The following is a 20,498-nucleotide window of genomic DNA, read 5'->3' as shown; positions in this document are numbered from 1 at the left end:
CCAGTTCCCTAAATGGATGGGGCTGTCTTGGTCTCTGCAGTGCAGCGCAGGCCAAAAGATTGGAAACAACTTGTGAATATCCGTCAGTTTGGCGTCTAGGGGGAAACGCTCAGAATGCTTGACTGCTTCGCTGAAGTTCAAGACTGAGGACTTTTTTCTCATACATCGCGCTTTTCAGGAGGAGGGAATCTGCTCCAAGTTTACAATAGAAAGGAAACTTCAACTGACGCTGAAGTGGCAGCTCTCACACTATAGCTCTCGCTATGGATTGTAGGCCTATGTATTTATTGATGTGCTTTTCACTCAGTCTATTATTTTTGGATCATAAACACGCTGCAGAATCACATGGTAAGTTATTCACTTTTTTATTTTCATTTGCATTCTTCTGGCTGGGCTAGGCATCTGTACTCTGGAGAAGACCCAATAGCACACATAACATACTGTAGTCTAACACTGGGTGAATACTTTAATGAATTATGGCTCTTTTTATTGATAAATCACCAGAATGAGTCCCATAATATAGCCTACTGTTTAGGATGGACACAATCAATACATTATGTTAGAACTGCTGCTTATGGCTGTTCCTTTATGTCTACCCTACACAGTTTTTACACATCACCAATATATATGATAATATTCATGTTGAACTAGCTTTATATAATCTCCTCAATCATCTGTCTGCGTTAAAAGTTCTGTTTTATAGCTGTTCTTACTCATAGTTTCTGTTTTGTAGAGTTCTCAATCATATGAACTGTCTGAACTATTCTGCTTTGTAGTTATTCTGTCTTATTAGTTTTCCATAGGAACTTGCCATAGGTCTGTGAATGTGATTCTCACTTGACACTATCTGTCCCATCAGAAAAACTCTCTGGAAAGTTAAGTGAATATGGTCTTATCGTGCCATTCAGCACAGACTCCCGTGGCCGCTACATTTCTCACGTGGTCTCAGCTGGAAGTGGAAGCAAAGGTGCTGCTGATGCTGCCTCACCCGCCGGCGGCAGCAGCAGCAGCAGCAGGAGGAGGGTGGCCCGCAGCGCCCCCGGGACGCCCTCCGTCACCTCCACCCCTGCCTCCTCTGCCTCGGCCTCGGCCCAGCACTTGTTTTTCAATGTCACCGTGTTCGGGAAAGAACTGCACCTCCGCCTGAGGGCCAACAGGCGGCTGGTGGCTCCGGGGGCTTTTGTGGAATGGCAGGAGGACTTCGAGGAAAAGGCCAAGGAACGCATTCACGGGGACTGTGTTTTCACCGGAGACGTGACGGACATGCCGCAGGCCTCGGTGGCCATCAGCAACTGTGATGGACTGGTAAGTCACTGACCCGAGCTTGACACACTGGTCCGCTGGAGAAAGGTTCAGCGGGGAAGAAAGGAGTATTATGGACTAGCCTACATGCATGCATATTCAGTAAGTCCCACACAATAGCCACTTAAAATAGTTCCTGTTCTAAGCTGCCACATGCATTTCTTGCCCTCTTACCAACACTTATGTAAGACACATGTTGAACAGCTGTAGCCTGGCTCCTTCCATCAGGCCCTACATGTTAGCATCTGTAACGATGGCTTGGTATCATGTTGTTATGACAGTGTGGGGTCTATCAAGGTAAAATCAATTTGGGACTGAAAGGTTACCATGGCCATGCTCTCGCCACAAACGCATTAGACCTGTTCCCCAGTACAGAGTCGGCCCTCCATTATACCCAATCTAGGCAACATTCTGCCCCGACACACTTATCTGTCATTACAGCGTTAAAAGCCGCAGCAGCTGTGCTTAGAGTGGAGTGATGGGAGGTGAGCTGCTAATGGATGCATTGCGTTGAAGCAAATGAGATCGAATTGAAAAAAAATTGTCCCACATGATGTTTCTATTGGCAGCTTGGTCAAGGCTGCTCCTTTCTGCAGCCTGGGTCAGCTGACCAGTTCTGACACAAAGAACATGTATGGAATGGGAATGGAGATAGCCTTTTGACCCGTGACCTTTTAAACCCCACCACAACAAGAGAGAGAACACACTTCTAATGATGAGTCCATTTCTAAATCACATAACTCTTCAGGTGTGACAACTTCAGTGAATGTCGCAGTGAGATTAGAGTTCAGTCTCATACTTGTCACGCTGCAGCACTGAGGAAACACTTAATTTTGTCATAGTTTTTCATAAGCCCATTCATCTCCGCTCTCCGCTTCTTTGTGCCTGTCTCTCAGTGTGTGTTTAAGAGGACAGTTGAGGTCTTTGTGTCACATTCAGCACAACAGAAAGCAACAATGGAGGGCTCTCAACATTGTTTGATATGCTGTCTGCCACACTCTGGACTTGTATTTGAACCCATTTAACTTCAGTTTTCCGATATTACTTCAACAATCCACGCTGACAGAGAAAACTCAAGTCTTCTTCAACTAAGATCACAAGGAGTCATACTTTGTGTCTAAGGTAATAATAGTGAAGGGTGTGAGCACAATGCCATGCTGTGTTCAGTAATCACCAAGTCATTTCCTGAGGGGCCAGAGTGTATTCCCTTCAATGATTCAAGACCAAAATTGATACAGTGGCCCTATGCAGCACAATTCTGTATTCACCTATGAACACAATATTAAAAATTTCTCTAAACCCTTTGTCACAAACCTAAAGGCACAAAAGAACCATTGCTTTTTGTGATTGTCTAATAATGCAGCGAAAGCCATAGGTTTAGAAGTTAAAGCTCGCTCCTGTTTATGTGAACTCTGAACCTCTGGCATGGAGGAAAGCCACTAATCTACTGCCATCTTTCCCTCTGCACATTGCGATATTGACTGTAACCAATCATGACTCGCTTGTTCCATGCCCTCATTTGCAGTCAGAGAAAGGAAACAAAGAGAATATTGATGGGACGGGACATTAGATCGATGGCCACTCGCAAAACCTCAGCACCAGTAATGAATTCATTTGCTGCGACAACCTATTTTAGTATGTCAAAGCCGAGCGAAAGCGCCGCCTTTGACTGATCAGTTTGGCACCCTGGAGGTCTGGATCCAATATGGCTAGAGACAAGGATGGCTTCACGTTTGTAGATAAGACTTGGGTAGGTTCCCCCACGCAGAAGACATGCCAGGTCCTCCGGCGCTCAGTGTGCTGTGCCTTTTATGACCATACAACTTCGGGGTTTGACAGGACGGTAGGACATGTGAAAGAGGGGCGGGGGGGTGGGGGGCTATTTCTTTCAAGAACACAGCCAGCCTCTGAGGAATATAGCCCATATGTTTCCTTGAGCCAAAGCCAACGTAAACACAGACACGTCGGTGCTTGCAGGGGTTTTTCTGAGAGCATTTGAAGGTGCGCAGACAGCTCGCAGGCACACTATTTAGTCTGAGGTGTCTGCTTGATGTCTAAGGCCGTGGAGGAGATCACGTCTGATGAAAGGACTTCAGATTGAAAGGCAGCGAGCACATGAATCGTGCGCCGAGGACATCAGATGCGGGCGAGCTCTCTGAGATGCGCAAGAAATGTGGCGGTGCATCTACAGTACCACCCACACTGCATCTTCAGAATTGTGTTTGATGTGTTCCCCTACATAAGAAATGACAACAGCTGTCTGATATAGTAATTATTGCTCAACTGGAGCACTCGGATTTATATTACAGTTGCGTATACCTTTTTCTTTTTCCATACAGTACGCGCCTTTATGGAAACGTAGCATTGCTCAGACTTGGAGAACACACCGGGTAGAAATCCATAACATCCCTAAAGTTCACAATTTTCACAACTTTTTAATACAACCAGGCTTCCATAAGACGCTTTGCTAGCAGTGTGGGCTCTGCTGAGCGCTGGCAGTGGGACCATTCCCACAGAGATGACACTCATAGAGCGAGGCATGACATCACCCGCAGTAACAGATTACGTTGACTTGGTCCCCTGCCATGCGCCCAGAGGGGCAAGATCGCTCATCCCAGGCATCTAGCACATGACGGATAGGACACACCGCGTGCAAAATACAGTATCTCCAGTAAATAGCTGCATTTTAAACTGATATCCTTTGGATATATTTGGCCTCTCGCAGCACAGCTAGATTATCAGCTGAGGTTGCACAGACAGGGAATGCAAAATGACCCTGGATATTCTAGAGAGAAACTGCAATTTCAATGTCATTTCTTTCACTTTTGATTGAGCAACCTGTCAGCGTCATGGACTGTGACATCTTGCACTGTGAATGGAAGGATTTGTAACTTCTGCTAGACGGCAACAGCTGTGCGCTATAGACGTACATGGACTATTGTTGCGGGGTGATGAGTGATGGCTATGATTATACCGGGGCTGCTCATGTGTTGGGAATTAGCACAGATGACGGCCGATTGAATTTCATGTGTGATGGAAACACGAGTGCACTCGGAAGAGCGCTATTTCTGTGTCCATCAGTTAAATAGAGAGAGAGCCACCTAGCAACAGCGGCAGAGTGGGATCAAACTGGCTTGGCTGTGCTCACTTTTTGGAGACCAGTTTTCCATCCATTGGAGATGGAAAATGCTTGCATAAATTGTTCTATTCATAAATGTTTGCAGAAATACTGTACAGGGCTGGTCCCGGGCCAGTATTCCAGTGTCCAAGTACTCTTGTGTGTGGAGGTTGGTTAATGAGGCATGGCACTGAGGTCTAGTCACTAAATTAAGTGCTCCATCAGAGGAAGCCCAAGATCTCAGCCAATCATTTGATTTATTCCTCTCAACCCCCCTGCTCCTTATTTACAGTGCCTGTCTGCACACACATCTGCTTATGCAACCGCATACACTGTAATACACACACACCTAAATTCGTACGTGCACATTCATGCACACACACGCTTGCAAACACACACACACACACACACACACACACACACATCACAATAATAATGATAATCATGCCTATGCATGCCAAATGCAATTACCCAAGCTCTGAAACTGACAGCACAATTATATTAATCTATTATATTTTGCATAATAACGTGATCCATAGACTTCACTGCTCAAAGCATGTACCCTATTAGTCAGGAAAACCATCCAGCGCTTTGTAAATGTAATTGATGACTTCAATCAAGTAATGTAGTTAATGGCAAAATAGGTTTTCTTTCTCTCTCTTCTTTGATATGTGTTCCATGGAGCTGAGTGCCAGTGACTATATGCCCAATTTTCTCTGTATAATCCTCATGCTGATCCCCAGCTATGCATGCCCTTTCTGGCACACCACAGTGAGAGGTGAAAGCTGATAAAAAGGAATCAACTAGTAATCCCCTGCTCCCACGACCTGTCTCACACTATTATTTCAACCTTTCAACTCTGCTGAGTCAGCAGCACTCGCAGCCATGATTTGCTCCCCGGCTTATTGATCTTGCTGGTCTTATCGCACGAGCCTATATCCAATATGTATCTCCAATATAACGTGCGCTTTTCCAGCGGACGCCGTGTTTTGTTATTGAGAGAACTAGTCTATGTCTGGTTGAGTAAAAAAATAAAAAAAGGCAGATGAGGTTATGGCTCTGTGTGTGAAATCTAAAATGTTGACTTGAATTTATGTTATTGAAGCTCATAAACCGAGTGACCTCCCGAAAAACCCGAGTGGACGCCTTGATCTCGGGGGTTGAGAAAAAGGGATTAACTTCGCTCTCGTTTATGGATCAACAAAGAGCATGCCTGGGACCGAAATTATACGTTTCCAAACAATCTGCCACAAATTGCAGGTTAAGCTCCTGGAATGACAGTTAAGACATTGATTTCCCTGCACATTGTAGTTCAGGCATCCGTAGCCTGTGGGACTGCTTCCATTTTTAGACGTTGTTTTGTTCATCCTGCATCTTCAAACGGCCTTAAGGGATGACTCCATCAGATTACACCAGTAGATGATGTAAAAGACCACCGCCGCTGACTGAACCACAACAATTCACTGCCAGCAGTACACCGTGATGCTGTCTGCCTCGTCTCTTTGCAGATGTCTCCATTGATGTTAAGTGCAGTAAAAAGAAAACAAACAATTTTGATCAGGGTGTCTTAAACCGAGGCACACGCGACGACATTTTTTCCCTCGCACCTTGACAAAGTTCCAATGGAAAAGTGATTTAGTTGGCCCTCGGTTCATGCGGCGGCTTGTGGTGCGCTGACCAGGTGACAGGCTCCAACTGCAAGTTTGCACAGCAGCGAGAGGTCCCACTAAAAATTACATAAATATCCGCCTTCAAAGACGGTCTTACTGCTGTGTGGAATTTAGTGTATCGGTGAGCTTAAGGGTTAGATATATTTGCCTTTTTGTACGGGGTCAGCGGCACTGCTGGAAGCCTCATAGTGTTCTTCAGAGAGCCTTCAATCCAGAGGCAGGAGATATTTTAAGACAGCCAACCGCATGCTGACATAAATTGTATTCTCCACTGCGCACTGTGCTTCTCATAATGATCCCTGGTCTGCACACTCTCACATCACATGCAGCAAACTGATGATCTGTGGAGTATTTGCTTCCAGCACATTACTTAACCTCTCCTGACCTTAAATGTGAATGTCACTGAATTCTAACAAGAGTTTTGATTATAAATGAGCTCATTTGAAGATATTGCCATGAAATAGTTATTGAAAATTAACCTTAACTGCAACCTTAACCCCCTCTAAAAGCCATTATGGCATGTTATTCAAGTTAATAGCTATCTTAAGATTTCTGCTTAGGAAATAGTGACTTGAAGTGAGACATGAGCTACTGTCATTATTCTAAAGTCATACATAGTGTTTGGTATGAAATATTCCCAACTGTGTAGCATGACCAGAAATGAGACACCCTGTGTGACACCATCTCAGTGTATAGCTCCATAGAGAATGGACTAGTTGGTCCATGGTGTAAAAGGTGAGCAAATATGGTTACAGTTTTTTGTTTGAGAAGAAATGGCAACACATTTCAGACTTGTCTTGTCTTGTCTCCATCACCACTGTTTTCTGGAGCTTTAGCTTATTCATATTCAAATACTGATTTGACTGTTGTAACACAGTAATAACATACTGTATGTGAATTCTTAAGATCATTGGCATTCCCCTTTTAACGTCCAAACTGTAATTGCAGTATGTTGTTCCCTGGTGAAACACTGCCATCCCAGTACTTACTTTGTTTACACTGTGATTTATTGGGTTGAAGAGAACTTTTGCTGTCTAAAATGTATTGTTTGAGCTTTTGATACAAGGGCTGACAGTAAGTGATAGATAAGATCATGTCATGTTTTTTGCCGCTGCAAAAGGTTTGCATTTTTATTGTCCCTAAACATTGGAGTAAATCTGTCCTACAGTCTCCTTACAATAGGCTACGGAAGCTTGAAATCTTATTTTCTATGTTCATTTCAAAAACATAGTTTCCTGACTCTTTTCTTCAATATGATAGGATAGGTAGTTTATTGTCCTTGAGAGGAAATTCTTTTCACAGTCTTGCCACAGTGCAGTGAATACAGTGAATGAGAAACGCTGAGTTGGACTGTAATCACATTCTTGTATCACAATCACATTTGTTACGCTCATATTTGAGAGAGAGTGCTGATGATGTATTTAGAAAGAAGACGGTGCCTTGCTGCTGTAATGATTGTAATGGAGATAGATTTTCATGGTGAATCTGTCAACATATTGTGACGATTTCCCTTTTACCTCCTCATACTGAATTGCTATAATCAAATTTTCACCAAATATGATGCAAAGAATGCAAAGAATAGAGGAAGAAGAGTGCAAAGAATGCAATAATGTTACTGATCTCAAATCCCACAGTCAAAAGAGATTGCTGCTCTTGTATCACATCTCAGCGAGGGGAGTTTAGAGCCACAGGTGAGGCCCAGACTATCCCCTATGTTTACATTGGGTTCCTCTGCAGGCCGTCCCAGATGTTCGCCTCTTGCCGCGGTGAACCATAGGCGCTCTCCCCAGACAGACCTGGGTTCACTTTCCACCCGCTGCTGAAAGAAGAGACCACAGAGGAAGTATTCGAGCATGTCTTACTTGGCATTTCCTGGTCGGGGCTGGACGGATTCCTCTGCCGCTCCTTCACCTCTCCTCCCCACCCCGACTGTCAGATGTCCGTCCTGGAGTTCATGGTTTTTGGTGTTGTTGGTCCAGAGCGAAGAGAGCATGCGTAGCGTTTTGAGACGAGTTAAATTTAGACGGCAAATGTTGTTCTCTCCGCTTACACCGTATTTAGGTTTCTTTTTGCAGCTGGAAATACACAGATTCCTGCCAGATTCTTGTTGGTATGCTTTTTTTTCATGAGTATAATGATGGGCTGAGTAGATTTTTTCTCTTAGGAATATGAAATGTATCATTCTTACTGTACCTACCATCTGAATACATGACATCTACTAGACGATCGATCACTGAACTCTTGTGTACAACCACATTCTCAACAAAATAGGCCAAATAGTATATATCTATAGTATCGAAGCTTTGAGCAAAAGCTGGTCTGGAATACACCAGACTCCAATACAATCCATTCAAATATTTACCTTCAGTCACATATACAGCAAAGAGGCCTAAAACAGAGGATGTTTACTTGATGGAAATCTGTGTGTGTAAATGTTTGCTCTCTCTCTTGTGCGCTATGCCATTGCCAATCAAGACGTTGCATTATCAAACCACTCCACAGCTGAAGAGCGACAAAGAAAAACAAACCCAAGGCCCTCTCTTACCAAAAAAGAAAGAAAAAGCCTTTGTTTGAGCGGCTAATGCACAGCGTTACAGATGAAAGATGAGACACTGCTGCACATACTGACCTTCCTCTTGTTAGCAGGAGAAACTACAAAAGATTGGTCCACTTAACAACACAGATATAAAATCTATTATATAATGTATGGCCATGAGGTCGTTCTCATTCATGGTTCTTGTGGGGTTTTTTTTATATTCGGCTGACATCAAAACACCCACAAGGACATTCCAGCATGGATGTGATGTACGTCATGTGCTGTTGCAGTTGGCAAAGGAAAACATTCTGTAAGGTTTCCAATGTGGATCAGCTGGGTTGCACTTCTATATGTTTGGGCAGCGGTTACAGAGACCACAAGGGAAGGTTCCAGTGGGTTTAGAAGCTCCTTTAGAAGTGGGGGGCCAGGTCGCTGTGTACCGACTTATCTGAGGTGGGTCTGTAAGAGAATGACTTGACTCCTCCTTCACTGATGAGAAGCCTTTGTATTGAAGGCATCCTCCAGCATGACCTCTAATGCTTTCATTGATGCCCCTCAAGGCACTGAAAAAAAAAAGAACACTTCTGACATCTAACACACTGAACATCACAGATTGATATCTAACAGTGTAAGAGTGTCTGAGGGTGGATTTTGCCTTTAATGGATTAAAAACTTAAAACAGATGGAGATGTATGGCCGAATGCAGACACTGATACTCATCATCTTGTTCGGGGTGAAAACACAGCCACACTCCATAAATCTTGGTGAAGGACTCGGAAACTCGCGAAAGCCGAATCCCCCAAATTTGGGTCTACCTGCGTCATTCCCCACATCCAGCCCTGCGCTAAATCTTCCGATTGATCAGGCACACTGTAATTACCGGCTCCAGCACAATTACTGCCCTTTGAAGGAGGAGGGGCGCACTAATTCGGAGCCCTCTTTTTCCAGGCAGGTCTAATCCGGACTGATAATGGGGAGTTTTTCATCGAGCCCCTCGAGAAGGGCCAGCAGGATGTGGAAGTGAAGGGGCGTGTCCACGTGGTCTACCGCAGGTCCGCCATCAAGCGGGAAACGGGCCAAAGAAGGGAGGACCTCCACAATGAAGGTAGGCAAGGCGAGGGAGCATGACGTCAGTGGAAACAGCGAGTCCTGTGTGTGTGTGTGTGGGTGTGCACGTGTGTGTGTGTGTGTGTGTGTGCGTAATGTAGGTCCATAATAGCAGGGATTGTATAATACTATATCCTATAATACTGCCATTGATTGCTCCAGTCCATCCAATTCAACTCTGCAGGTTTTAAACTATTATCACTCCTAGATAGACACAGCAGAAGCAGTGTTCACTAAACCAGCTGGGGAAGTGAGGAATGCTGGGCTCCTGTGGTAGTACTGGTGTGTGTGTGTGTGTGTGTGTGTGTGTGTGTGTTTGACCTTTCCCTCTCAGTCCAGTGACCCAACTTCAGCATGAATTCCTTTTATATTCCTTCCTTCTCGCTGTAACAATAGCCCGAGCATCTGGCGGTTGACTCTCGCCGCAGTTGTCAGTAACTCACTCCCCTCCCCGGTGTCTGTGACTGTAAAACTGATGTATGGCCCTTTTCATTTCGCTTTACAGTCCCTCTCTCTCGCATGTCCTGAGTGCAGCACCTGAAAACCAATTTTAATTGTTTTTCCAACTTTCTTCTTTCTACCACCCTCGTGAAATGGATTGCGTTCATTTTCATCATTATTACTTATTCATACCTCTATAAAGTGACGTCGGATTTATACCCAGCCTGTGAAATTGTCACATTTAGATAATTAAATTTTTGTACCTTTTCCATTACAGTTTCCGTACCTACGCAAAATGTAATTCAGACAGCAGAGCATCGCTGCAGTGTATTTGTGGATTATTTCAGACCAATCCTGCGCTTGTTTGTCTTTAAAGCTTTGCATGGTGTTGCTCCCGGGTGTTTTTCTCATTTTTGTTCCCGCACGGTACTGCCAGGTCCCTCAGGTCCTCTAATCAGGGGCCTCCGGCGGTCCCGAGGTCCCGGTTAAGACTCGCGGGTGATAGGGCTTTTTCTGTATAACCTTCCACAAAGCATCAGATCAGCCAAATCGGTCCACATTTATAAAGCGTATCTTCAAAATGATTTTTATTCATTAGGCTTTCAGTGTGTCTGACATACCAGTCAGACACACTCCCTGTTGTGTTACGCAAGTGTTGCAACTATGGCAGCTGAGAAGGCCATTCTTTGCGTTCTTTTGGAAGAATATTCGGAGCCTGATGAAATCGGTTTAAATACGTGTTTAATACTACAAAATACGCTCGATGTTACAGTCACTGCCCTTGCCGTCCAGAATAGCAGAGAACATCCCAATGAATGGGTTTGTGGAAACTTGCCTCGCATTTCAGGATGACAAGGCAAACATTTCAGGTGAAGGATAATCCACTTCTTACCTTCGAGACTCTGTTACGATCTATATGAGGTAATTATTTTATTATGAATATTAGGCCTATCATTATTGCTCACTGTTGTTGTGATATGATATTGTAATATTTACCATTATATATTTAGAGAGTAGAGTGAAGTAGAAAAGTTTATGAAAGTGTCACTCCACAATGGTACATACAATAGCAAAAGATACAAATATGTCTTATATGTGAAATATGTCTGTGCGCACTGCCTTTTTAATACGGCGGGGTTTATATACACGTGGCTGCTGATTGGGTAACACCTCTGACACACCCACCAAACGAAGGCCAACGTACCTCAAGCCGTGCCCCAGGGCTAAAGACCTCCCGACAGGTGCCGGATTTCCGGCATATGGACGGCATATGGACGTAGATTCACAAACTATTTTCGACAAAAAAAAAAAAACTAAGTGAGCAACTTTCATTGGAATGAATGGGCTGCCATCTTTGAATGCCTCATCCAGTTTAATACATCCATGGCTGGTACCTATGTACGGTATTCGTCTAGATATCTAGTTTCCGCTAATACCGGAAGCTCCGCTCTAGCTTAAAAACCGAGCTCGCGAGAGCTCGTCAAACACGGACGGTAAAGCCGGTAAATCCGGTAAATCCCAGACACAACGCCGCTATCGATAACGTCAAACAGGGACACCACAGCGGCCCACATGCTTTTTCTACAAGCATGATTTATAGGGAGTAAATAGGTTTCATATTGTCTCCAAAACACACATCGGATCATAAATTAGACCTACTGATGTGATTAATCAATGGTTATGGTTCACATATGGTCTAGGTGCCTAATGGCTATTACAGCTCACTACATGTATGCCAAGCTGTGTGTAATGGCTCTGGCTCACTGTATATAGGCCTAAAAGTCCCTCTTTGATGTTATCAACGTAGATATTACAAATCTGTGCACATGGTTTACTAATCCGTGGGCATGGTTTAGGAGTAAATTGTAAGAAAACCGTGCCCACTGATTTCCGCATAATTTTTTTTGCACCAGGTGACCCCTGGGGGGCTCCACAGTTATCCTTATTGCACTACGTTTATAGATTAATTATGCTGTGTATTGAATATTCATTCATTCAGTCTTTCAGCACAGAAATGTGTCAATTTCGTTATGTTATGTTATGTTATTGGACTAGTTTTATAGAGAAATAAATGCTGCGATGGTGCAGTGTGCTGCCCCCCCCCCCCCCCAAAAAAAAAAAAAAAAATCAGTCAGGAACATTTCAGGCTCAGAATCAGAATGTTTTATGGTTTTTTGCTTTAAGCCCTGCATAGTCTTTTATGCTCTGTTGCTCTTATTCTGTTATTCTGTGCTTTTCGCTCTGCTCTTATTTCCCTCGAGTCTTCATTTTGCTGTTAGTTTCACGCTCTGCCTCCTTTTTTGCCTGTTTTCTAACCCTAACCCTAACCCACTACACTATTTTGTAAAGCACTTTGGTACACACTGGTTTTGTGTTTGAAAGTGCGCACTTTAAAACTGAAAGTCAGAAAGTCAAGGCCGTCTATATAACAAAATGTTCTTTCTGTCCATTCAGCGGTCCTGCAGTGAAAATGAAAGTCAAGTCAGCTTTCAGTTTCACTTGGCTATATATCATATGAATGAAGTTGACTTGAGTTTTCACTGCCTATTGATGTGTGTCTTTACCGTAAATGAACAGAAAGGACATTCTGTTATATACACGGCCTTGATGTTCCAGGCCCTCTCTCAAAGGAATACCTTCATGTTTATTATTTTACAGACCATAGGCTACAATAGGACTGTGCTCAGAGGAACTGTCTATGGATTAGATTCCATTTCATGATGACATTGCCATGTATGTATTTGCATGTGTAGTATTTACTGTAATTACAGCTTGCAAACAATTATCATCTTGTTTAACAGTCCAGTTTTTGCAATGCATTTTCTCTCAAATTACATTATTCACAGACCCATTTGCAACTGATGCAAATAGGTTATTTGTTATGCATGATGCGTTCCATTTTAACATTTCCAGTATGTTGCTCCCCTGAGAGCTCCTCTTGAAGGCGAAGTTATAATGAGTTTTCTTCAGTGCTACTTTTCACTTATTGTCCACTATCTTTATTCTGCATTTTGCTTCTGAATAATACTTGCCTGTTAAATGTTATAGTTTTGCATGAGGTGATTATCTGCATCATTTCTCCATCTCTGTCTGGCAGGCTTGGCTCAATGCCATCCTATATGTGAATTTCTGTGGAATCTTCTGCAATCATAATGGAATGTGATAATTCATAGCCCAGAGCGACATGCCAGGCTCATATTTGAACAAGGCAATTTCAGCCTTTCAGATGCGTTCTTTTTGTCAACAACTGCTACGATGACATTTAAGATGTGATATGATTGCTATTGCAGTGTGAGTCACAGGTGGCAGCAATGCTGTTTCCAGTTCACTGAGTCTATCTTCTGAACCTGTGGAACATAACGCCTCGCTGTTTCATCTCACAAAGTCCCCTTCATCTCACACTTTCTGGCATAGACAGGATGAATTTGTACAATCTATGCATTTCCATGAGTTCAAGTGTGACAAACTTTTGATATTCACAACACATACAGCACATGAACATAATACATGAAGAAAACGCCTTGTGATACGGATGAATGCTCTTTGGAATGGGTGTGAGTCAGCTTGGGTTCGTGCTCTGAATGCACATATTATAGTTAGGCTGAAGTGGGGCAGAGGAAATAAGACTTCTGACTCTTAACTCTGTAGGCTGCAAAGGATTTATGAGTCTGGAGAGAGTGTTTTGATGGTAAAGATCTAGTGGCTTGGAAACACACACGGCCCCATCGATACTCCCAAGGCATTTCTCCTGTCTATCTACAGGCAAACACAGGACTTTATGTTAGGCTGGGTTTGACACAAACATATATCACTTCACAGTAACTTAAACGTGCACAGATTATTCATGCATTTCATTCGCACACTAAATTTACTTGTGCATGTGCTGGTTCTCTGTTTTGCAGTGGCGGACTTTGGAATCGCAGATCTGCCCGCGGCTCTGGATCTCGTTGAGCATAAACTGTCGGAGTCGGAGCGCAAACGGAGACACGCCAAGAAAGACGACTACAACATTGAGGTGCTGCTGGCCGTGGACGACTCCGTGGTGCGCTTCCATGGCAAGGAGCATGTGCAGAACTATGTGCTCACGCTCATGAACATAGTAAGTCTGTTTCTCTGCAGCTCCTTGAATAAAACGATCACTAAATTGTCACCGAAAGGTAAAACAACCTGGGTTTTTGACATCTTTGTTTGTGTCAAATCCCAATATACGATATACTCTCATGTCATCTCATGTGACATGATATTGCTGCTGGGTTGTGAGGTCACTCAGATGTATTTTGGGTGCTGTCTGTCTAGGTTTGGACCTCCCAGCTCTCTCTACTTGTTCTCTCTGACATCGGATGTTGCCACATTTGTCCCCAGACCCTCAGTTTCTCTAGTTGTTTATGGATTATCGATGAGAAAAAAAAGAAACCCTCAGCTCATTCATTACGGGTTCCACCAGCTCCTACCACCATAATCTTCTTACTGGGTCCAAATCCCCCAAGTCAGATTTTCACAGGGTGCTGGTTTCACTCTGTAACAGTTACCATTTGGGCCCAGCATGGTGGTCTGATTAGCTGCAATAGGCCAATTATGAAGTTGACTGGGAGCTGCGCATGGCAGCCATGGAGACCGATGCCAGAAGTCCGCTCACACTACGGAGCCCTGCCGACACGGAATGATGTGTTTATATAAACAGGATATTATATTTATATTCCCACCGCGAATGGCTGTAGCAGAGAGCAGTCCATGATTAGCTGGTTAAGTGGCTGTCGGAGTGAGTTGTCAGTACTTGGCATGTAGTGCCTGCTCTCTGATAAGCAATTACTACGACTTCACTCTTCACCCACAGAGAGGGAGATTTGAGAAAATCCTTACAGATATTATATCCCAACACAGAAAGTGAAGTCAAGTGAAGACGCACTCCTATAAAAGCTTTATGCGCTGTAGATATGAAAAAGAGCAAGTCTCAAAATGTATATCCATATGCATTATTCCCCCTGTGTGCCAATTAGCATTCAACAAGAGAGACATTTGCGAACCTCCGAAAGTTGCAGTTTATACAAATGAGGGTGAAAACCCTTTAGCTCCACTTGTAAGCCACAGGCTTGCTGTGTCTGAAAGAGCTCTGCCCACTCAAATCCCTCCGAATCCCTTCTCCATGGCTGGAGAATGTGTAGTACCACCTGGAGAAACTCTCCCTGAGGGATTGATTACTGAACATCCTGTCTGCACAAAGCCAAGGAGACTGCCGAGGTGCCTGCCGCACAATAGCCGTGTTGTTTGAGCGCGGACCAGGTTTTGTCCACGTCGATGTGATGCTGTACACAAGCCAGGGATACCTAACGCCTGTAGGCCACAGCTGCTACTCTCATTTTCAGTCATAACAGTCCAATTCCAACCCTCCGTGTGCTTCCCCTGGCTTTGTAATTATCCCAATATATGCTCGGTCCGTCCCTCGGTAGGACCTGTTACTTGCTAAATCACCAAAGAGTTAAATCTGGTAAACACTGAATCCGTATAGAACGATTCCAAACCTAAATAGCTGATTGCGACGAGTGTCATGAAAAGTATTTAACTAAATTTGTTAAAAAATCAGGTCGACGTGAAACAGTTATGAGGCTATTTTGATGCTGTCCTCATTTTTCAACAGCTTCTCTGTTTAGGATCCAACATAAACCCAAGTATATAGGTCAGTATAAAACAGTCTGGGAATTTGAGCTCATAACACAAATCTGGGAGAAGCTTGGGGTCATTTGAGTATTCTTTACACTATTAATTGAGCTGAATAGGCTTCTGTGAATGGAATATTTGCTTAAATGCCTTGGGTGTAGCCCTACATCCCAGAGCATATTTGGACTTTGGCCAAGAAAGAGTCCTTCATCAGTGACACAGCTTTTGTCCCAACTTATCAGAAGTTTTACACAGAGAAAGTTGCCTAGGTTACTGGCTGACTAAATAGTAATATTTAAGTAAATGAGAGGCATTTTGTTATTCTGCATTTATAGGTATGAATCAGAAAATGTGATCTGGTTTCTTGTTGGTGGTTTCTGGTTTCTTGTTGTTGCTCTCTAAAATTCAGTTTTAGGGTGGATTTCCCCTCTAATGGCATCGTTAGGCACATAAATGCTGTTTGTTGTTTCAGGACTGTAATTTCTATGGAGCAGCACAATACTTAGGAGAAGCAAGAGTCATCAGCACATGCTTTTATCATTAGCAGCTGGAGAGTTTAGCTTATGGACAGGGATGACATCACAGCTATCTGGGGCCTCTGCTTTAGCATCAATGAAAACAAAGGACATTCCCTCAGGGCTCTTGTATATTTCAGAGAATACCACTGATGCCAATTAATCAAAGACCTTTTTTTTTTTAGATCAGGGTTGCATATTATTGACAGACAGGTTTTCTGAGAGGTGAGCAACTGATAAGTGATACCCACATAAGAGATTTTTTTGTCAAACTTTCATTTTACACCAACATTCAAATTTCTGCTTGTAAAACATCCCAAATTAGTTTTCCATCATTCACTGCACTGTAACTGTCTTGCAGCTTGTGCATATCATTCAAAAAACTCAATAGATGGAGCAAATAAAATAATGTACTAAAATGTCCAGATGTTTCATAAATTATTTTCTAAGGTTACAACATACCAACATGTCAAGTTAATGTGTGGCTCTGTCACACAGAGTGTAAACCCACTTGCCTTAAAAGGCCACTTGTAAAACATATGTTTTCTCTCAGTGACAGGTTTAGAAGTCACGTGGAGCAATGTGAGGCCGCTTTGTGAAGCTAAATGACTCCGTGTTTACCAGCCGAGAGTCAGCCAGTTTGGCATGTCGATAATCACAATCCATAACCGGCATGTATGGCCCGAGTAAATGACTTCTTGATTTATGGAAAAAGAAACAGTCTATCCACCGCTTATTTTCCCTGAACTTTATCAACCACAAATTGAAGCTGTTGATTGACTTTATAGGGCCCCAGAGGAGTGTTGACATGTAGTGATCATTTGATGAGAATAAAACATGCTCAAATGGAAATTGGACTTGGGATTTGATTGGGATTCCAGCTTGGCCCTCCATTAAGCATCCACATTCCAGAGCATCGTTATAAAGCCAAATGGCAGTCATCACATTTCTAGGTCAGGCTTCTTGCCCATTGCATAATAACACTCGTTTCACTGGATGGTTGCCAATGTCTTAACAAGATATTGCACATTTCATCACGATTCCTAGCGTGTTGGAAGGGATGAAAAAAAAAAAAAACACTCCCCCATGGCCAAACAGGCCTGGTGCAGCTTTGCACCTCAGAACTAATGTCTGGAAATAGGGGTTCCTGTCGAAGCAGCAACATGCTGACGGGATCTAATCAGAGGAGATGAACGCTTGTCTTATCAGGTTGTATTTTAATGTTTTTAACAGCTCATAAAATAAATGTTGGCTATTTGTATCTATCAATTTTAGGTAGAGAAACTAGATTTCAGGAGTTAGGTGAATTAATTGGTGATTTGATACTGAGTTACATTTATCCCCCCTAGCAACACAAAATGAATACAACCAACAAGAGTCACCAGTTCACTACATCCATCTTCTGTTAAAGCTGCACTAGGCATGATTTTTAAGAAAAAATAAACCCATTTTATGAATCTAAATCACAAAGTGGGGCTGCAGCAGAAAAGAGAGCCCCATCCTCCCTCCTCCCTGAGATGCTGTAGATTCGCCCTATTTGCCCAAATGAAATTCTGGTGTGTGGTTTGGACTCTTCTTCACCCACCGGATGTGATGAATCCAAACTTAAGTGTGAAAAACTGTCCATCCAGAGAAAGCTTGACTCACTAATGTGAAATCTCCAGCCTCTCTCGTCTCTTTGGTATAAAGCATCACAGAGTGGCCGGGTTGGTAAACATGAGTGTGCTGAGTGCAGCTTGCTGATATCATGTTACGTGATTTCTGGGTATTGAAGTTTTCAAACTTTTCTTTCACTGCCATTTGGAGCCGTAGCGCAGCTTCACTTGGTGTCTTTCAATTCTTTTCAATAACTGCTTACAGAAAAAATCATACTTTGAAAAGGCCATCCATTCTTTTCCCTTTTCCATGTCTACATTGAAAATGACCTCCTGTCAAACTGCTGGTTTCACTTTAATTAGCCAGTCAATTATCTAGTCTCAGAGACTGATGAATACATCAATCCTGTCTGTATTATGCTGTGTTGTTTCATTGTCGTAGCCTCTCAAGGCTGTTCATCTTGCTAATGCCCCTATGAACAACTCCAAAGACTTTTCAACATAGTTCGTTTTCAATCAATAATACATCATCTTTCCCACAGTGGCGTTAGGTGTTTAACGTGAACTGAAGTGCTTTATTTTCCTTTTTCAAACACGACAATGAATACCCCATCAGTAGGTCTCCATTAATACTCTGCATGAAGGACATGCTTTGTGTTATGGGTTGTGATGTAAAATGTAACAGACTACATAAACACAATTGTCCATAGAATACATACTGTACTAAAATTGTCAACATCAACAAAAGCCAACAAAACCTGTTTGTTGGCCATTGTTCACATATACAGTAGCAGCATATCTGTGTTTCGAGCCATTCATGCTGCCCTTCACAAAGTGTGTCATTGTGTTCTTTTCATGCGTCATATCAGTGATGAATGCTGTTTGTTTCCTTGCTCCTCTCAGGTTGATGAAATCTACCATGATGAATCTTTGGGAACCAACATCAACATTGTCCTTGTCCGCATGATAATGGTCGGGTACCGACAGGTAAGAATTCACACTCGACATGTGCTTGCTATGAATTATATGTTATACGTTATTTGTATTTCATATAAGCACATATAAATACATACTGTGTATCATACAATTGGTAAATTGAAACATCTATCCTTGTAAAGATTAGTTGTAGGACTAGGCTTCAAATAATAATCTGCAACATTTTCATATAAATAAATGTCTTGAAATGTTTTGATACTCTCTATCACCGATTGATATAATACTATAATGATTCAACCTATATCCAGTTCATGAAAGCGTTTTACATTTGCTGTTCTTAACTAGGGGTGGCTTCAGAAAAGCACTGTGACGCTTTTGTGTCTGTTAAAGAGTCAGACAAACAGAGAAAAGTGCAACATGTGATTCACAAGCCACCCGCAGTGAGTGGAAGTGCACATAACTGCGCTGCTAAGGAAATAGCGACAGTGCACCGCAGTTCATGCATATTTAAATTTGGTTATCCATATGCAGCACGAAAACAACTCCTTTCTATGCAAGAGGCCTATTACAGGGTGCACAAATTCACAAAGATCATCGCTACTTGCCTGGTGAAATTGTCCAGATCTTCTGAAAGCTGGCGGTAGTGGAAGTTTAAAGGGATGTGATGTGATGTGAACACTTTCCCATCACTATGGCAGCCAGACCAAGGCCTTGCCAACGTCCCAGTCCTGCTAGAGAGAGGATATTTTGGGGGAGAATATTCTTGTTCCAGTTAACCGAGATCAATATTTTCGCTGTTATAGGTTGCAAAGTCATACCATTATTGACTTTATTGATGAGATCGAGAACGATATTAAGATTGCCACTCAAAGATCCCATGCAGTACCTGCTATTGTTAAACTGTTGTTAACACTTCAGGTTCCATGGCTTAGTCCAAAGGCGTTATTTATACGTTTGTCTTGTTGCTAATTGTGTGGTGTGTCTGTGCGATTACTTACTTTAGTGAATTGGACATTAAGACAGGATTGCAATAGGAGCGCAAATAATTACACTGTCAACAGTCGCTAGTCATTCTTTGATGCGTCAACATTACTGCTGATGGAAACTGTTTGGAATAAACAGAAGAAGAACTGGGTAGTTAGCATGAGCAGTGATAGCCATCATGGCTGAACAGACAAAGAAAAGAGCGCCACCTACAGAAACTCAAACTGCATCAACAGAAAATCAAAGCAAAAAAGACGTCAGAGTACTGATCTGTGAAGTGCAGTACAAAAACACCATAGCAATGCTTAGCACAAAATAATCCCACGGATTTGTGCTTTTTAGTCTTTGAAATCAGTCCCCTCTAGTTCTTTTTAGAGTTGTTATGAACTTGGAGTTCTGTTTCTTTCTAATGGGGCTATTCATACAGCGCAGCATTCACCAGTTCAGTCAATAGTGACTGAGTTAGCAGACAAAGAGGAAAAACAATGATCACATCAGCCTTTTATTACTCTTATGAAATGTTATGAACCAGACGCTGCCCACCCATTATTACATCAGAACTAAACACATTCATTTGCTATTATAGATGCATGCAGAGAGACAGGGCTGAGCAGAAAAATCAGGAGAAGAACACACTAG

At 42.7% G+C, this 20,498-nt stretch overlaps 1 protein-coding gene across 3 annotated transcripts in view; it reads left to right on the top strand.

Annotated features, from left to right (window-relative positions):
* Positions 1 to 211: 211 nt before the first annotated feature.
* The window catches only part of LOC139647497 (A disintegrin and metalloproteinase with thrombospondin motifs 3), a 35,876-nt gene continuing 15,589 nt past the window's right edge, over positions 212 to 20,498 (top strand). For 2 of the 3 annotated variants that reach the window (XM_071523400.1, XM_071523399.1), the window contains exons 1-5: positions 212 to 348; positions 860 to 1,305; positions 9,575 to 9,731; positions 14,077 to 14,273; positions 18,843 to 18,926. In XM_071523400.1, the coding sequence (XP_071379501.1) occupies positions 264 to 348; positions 860 to 1,305; positions 9,575 to 9,731; positions 14,077 to 14,273; positions 18,843 to 18,926 (969 nt within the window). In that variant the 5' untranslated portion in view covers positions 212 to 263. Of the gene's footprint in view, positions 349 to 859; positions 1,306 to 9,574; positions 9,732 to 12,857; positions 12,908 to 14,076; positions 14,274 to 18,842; positions 18,927 to 20,498 lie in introns of those variants that run through there. The other variant, XM_071523401.1, reaches the window with a different exon arrangement.

The sequence above is a fragment of the Centroberyx affinis genome, unplaced genomic scaffold (assembly GCF_046629955.1).
Source record: "Centroberyx affinis isolate AG114_WGS23_722 - 3 ecotype Tasmania unplaced genomic scaffold, CSIRO-AGI_Caff_v1 ptg001088l_1, whole genome shotgun sequence".
Taxonomy (NCBI): Eukaryota; Metazoa; Chordata; class Actinopteri; order Beryciformes; family Berycidae; genus Centroberyx; species Centroberyx affinis.
The sequence above is the reverse complement of the archived record's forward strand: the minus strand, read 5'-3'. Positions and strand labels throughout refer to the sequence as shown.